The following is a 2,724-nucleotide window of genomic DNA, read 5'->3' as shown; positions in this document are numbered from 1 at the left end:
AGTAATACGTCTATGTCTATCATACAGACACATATGGATCTTACAAGAAACTATCTGCGACAATATCACAGACGAGTTTTTCTAAATTTCATTTATATCTGCATAATAGAAACAGACGAATTTGTAAAAACCGTCTCTGGGTTTTAGCACACCCAGATGGTCGGTCATGTTACATACACGTCTGCTTAGAAATCATCTTTGGATATTTTATCAGTGACAGATCCTAAGAATTCGTCTGTGTAACTCTGTCTGTTTTCATTGTTTCTGTGGTAGCGGATGGTGGGCAGGGTTTGAGGTGGGGGTGTTTTTGGCAACAGGTTACGTCGAAGATGAGGACGAATGGTAGGAGCGGGATGAGTGCGTGAGAAGAGAGATCACCCGAGGCAATGGAGGAGGAGAGGGAGGAGGTGGGAACTCGTCAGTGCTGCTCGCAGGCATCGCGCGAGCTGCAGGATAGGGCGAGAGAGGTGTGAAGGTAAGGGAGGAAGGTGGCGTACCGAGGAAAAAATGAAAAATCGGGTGCCGCCATGCCCCAAGACGTACCCAGCAAAAAAAGAAGTCGACTGATAGAAACACGACCTTGCATCTAGCGACCTAACTAAGCTAGTACTACATTCCCATGAAACCCCCAAAGTAAACGAACTTTGAGCTCTTTTGGTCGTCCAAAATGCCGAAGCACGCAGACGCAGCTCCAGAAGCTATTCATCTGCGCACAGCTGCAGCACTCCAAGTCGTAAACAAGAAACAATCACCTTCCAAATCTTCACATCACAGTCCAACGAACCGCTGCAGACAAGAATTGCAGAGCAGCCACGGCTTGAACAGCACTCGTCGCACGAGCTGTCGTGATCACCTGCCATTTTACCCACCACCGCCAAGCTCTTCACTGCTCCGGTATGGCCGTCCAGCACGGCCAGACACGTATAGCCCACCGCTGCCGCTCCTCGCCTCCACACCCTCACCGTCCTGTCTGACGAACCGCTGCACACCACGTCCCCGGCCGCGGCCAGGCACAGTACGGCCCTCGTGTGCCCCCTGAGCGTGCTGGTGGCGGTCATGCCCCCGCCTGCACTTTCCCACACGATGACAGTCATGTCACACGAGCCGGAGTAGAGCACCTGCCCGCCGACACCGAATGCCAGCGCGTTCACCGCCGCCTTGTGGTGCCCCATGGTGCCGACCAGCGCGAGCTTCCTCTGCCCCGGGTGGCGCCTCCACGCCTTGATCGTCTTGTCGGCCGACCCGGTGTACACGTGCCCATCGGCCGACACGGCCACGGCGTTGATGGCATCGTCGTGAGCCGGAGAGACGGACTCGACGCAGCGGAAGCCGGGCAGCCGCCACACCTTGAGGCTCCGGTCCCACGACACGGAGTACATGTGCACGCCGTCCGGGGACAGCGCGAGCGCGGTGACCGCGTCGACGTGGTGCACCCAGGTGCGCTTCCGGTGCCGCCGGACCTCGACGTAGTTCTTGGGGAACAGGAACGTGCGCAGGCAGTCCGCGGCGGTCGGCAGGACGGCACGCAGAGCGAGGTGGCAGCTCCCGCTCCTCCGACCTGTTTGCCACACTCTGATCTTGCCGTCCTGATGCGAGCTCACGAGTCCGTTGCGGGTGGCGACGACACACTTTATGCAAGTATTGGTGATTGCAACCGTAGAGCTGGACTGCTCAGCCCGTTGCACGTCCATGGCCATGTCCAGCGGCCACAGTCTGACGTGTCCGTCCGACGAGGCGATGTAGAGCGTGTCGCCGTCGACGGCGAAACCGGAGACATAAGATGAGCTGCCCTTGAGAGTGGCAATGCACCGGTAGAGGCATGGGCTCAAACTTGGGTAGTTTGGGTTTTGGGAATACTGCACGGAAGGGTGACTCGATTGCGATAAGAATGATGTGGTTTGTTCCCGGGACACATCCTGGGCTTGGGTTTCTTCTTGTATACCAGAAGAACTCATGAAACCAGTCATCAGAGACGAGCTCACAGCAATACTGCAATGTGCAACCCGCATGGAAGCACAGAAAGAAGGTTATGATAAACATCAGCAAGGCAGTAAGTGGATTATCTTTATAGTAAGTGACTTGAAAGATTTCGTTATACTTAATTGATGCGCTTCAGAAAGGAAGATGAGAATGGAGTGCAGAAAGATCCATCTGACAGGGACTAAAGTGGGGGAAAAGACAGTCTAGCATGCTTTAGATTCTGGGGACAAAAATCTTGGTAAAATGTCTGAGTTAAGATGGCTGCATTCAAAGATAAAATTATGTGCTAGTATATCGACTAGCTTTGCCTGGATCATTCATGGAGACTTTATAGCAGGAAAAGGTGATCTCGTGCACTCATTGTTTCTTGCAGAGAAACAGTTTCAGATAGATCTGTCCAGAAATGCAGATACACATCATTTGCCTTACCATGTTGGGAGACATGCAGCTTCCTTTTTTTCTCTCGGCTCCTTTCTCCTCACTTCCAGCATGCATGCTCTTCCACCAAAGGTGAGCTAGCAGTGAGTGATCACTTGACTGTAATCTGATCTCCATATGCAGGTCGTTTCGGAGTGATTATCAGTTACTATTTATAAAGTTGCAGTGATATAGTCTTGTAAACATACTGAAAGAAGAGAGGACTTACGCTTTCCCTTCAACTCGAGGTACCTTCGAATTCCAGGGACACCCCAGTAGCCATGTTGCTGCCCTGCATAAAACCAGACAGCCACGTAATGCACCCGG

General features: G+C 52.8%; 1 protein-coding gene across 1 annotated transcript; it reads right to left on the bottom strand.

Annotated features, from left to right (window-relative positions):
- Positions 1–243: 243 nt before the first annotated feature.
- Positions 244–2,423, bottom strand: LOC133931277 (protein JINGUBANG-like). Its single transcript, XM_062378129.1, has one exon. The coding sequence runs from the start codon at positions 2,007–2,009 to the stop codon at positions 699–701; it is 1,311 nt and encodes a 436-aa protein (XP_062234113.1). The 5' UTR covers positions 2,010–2,423; the 3' UTR covers positions 244–698.
- Positions 2,424–2,724: the final 301 nt, after the last annotated feature.

This window comes from Phragmites australis, chromosome 10, assembly GCF_958298935.1.
Source record: "Phragmites australis chromosome 10, lpPhrAust1.1, whole genome shotgun sequence".
NCBI classification, from domain to species: domain Eukaryota; kingdom Viridiplantae; phylum Streptophyta; class Magnoliopsida; order Poales; family Poaceae; genus Phragmites; species Phragmites australis.
This window is presented reverse-complemented; position numbering and strand designations above follow the sequence as displayed.

What these genes read in the sequence shown, in the direction of transcription:
- LOC133931277 (XM_062378129.1), bottom strand. Translation starts at nt 2,009, where the DNA reads ATGCGGGTTGCACATTGCAGTATTGCTGTGAGCTCGTCTCTGATGACT.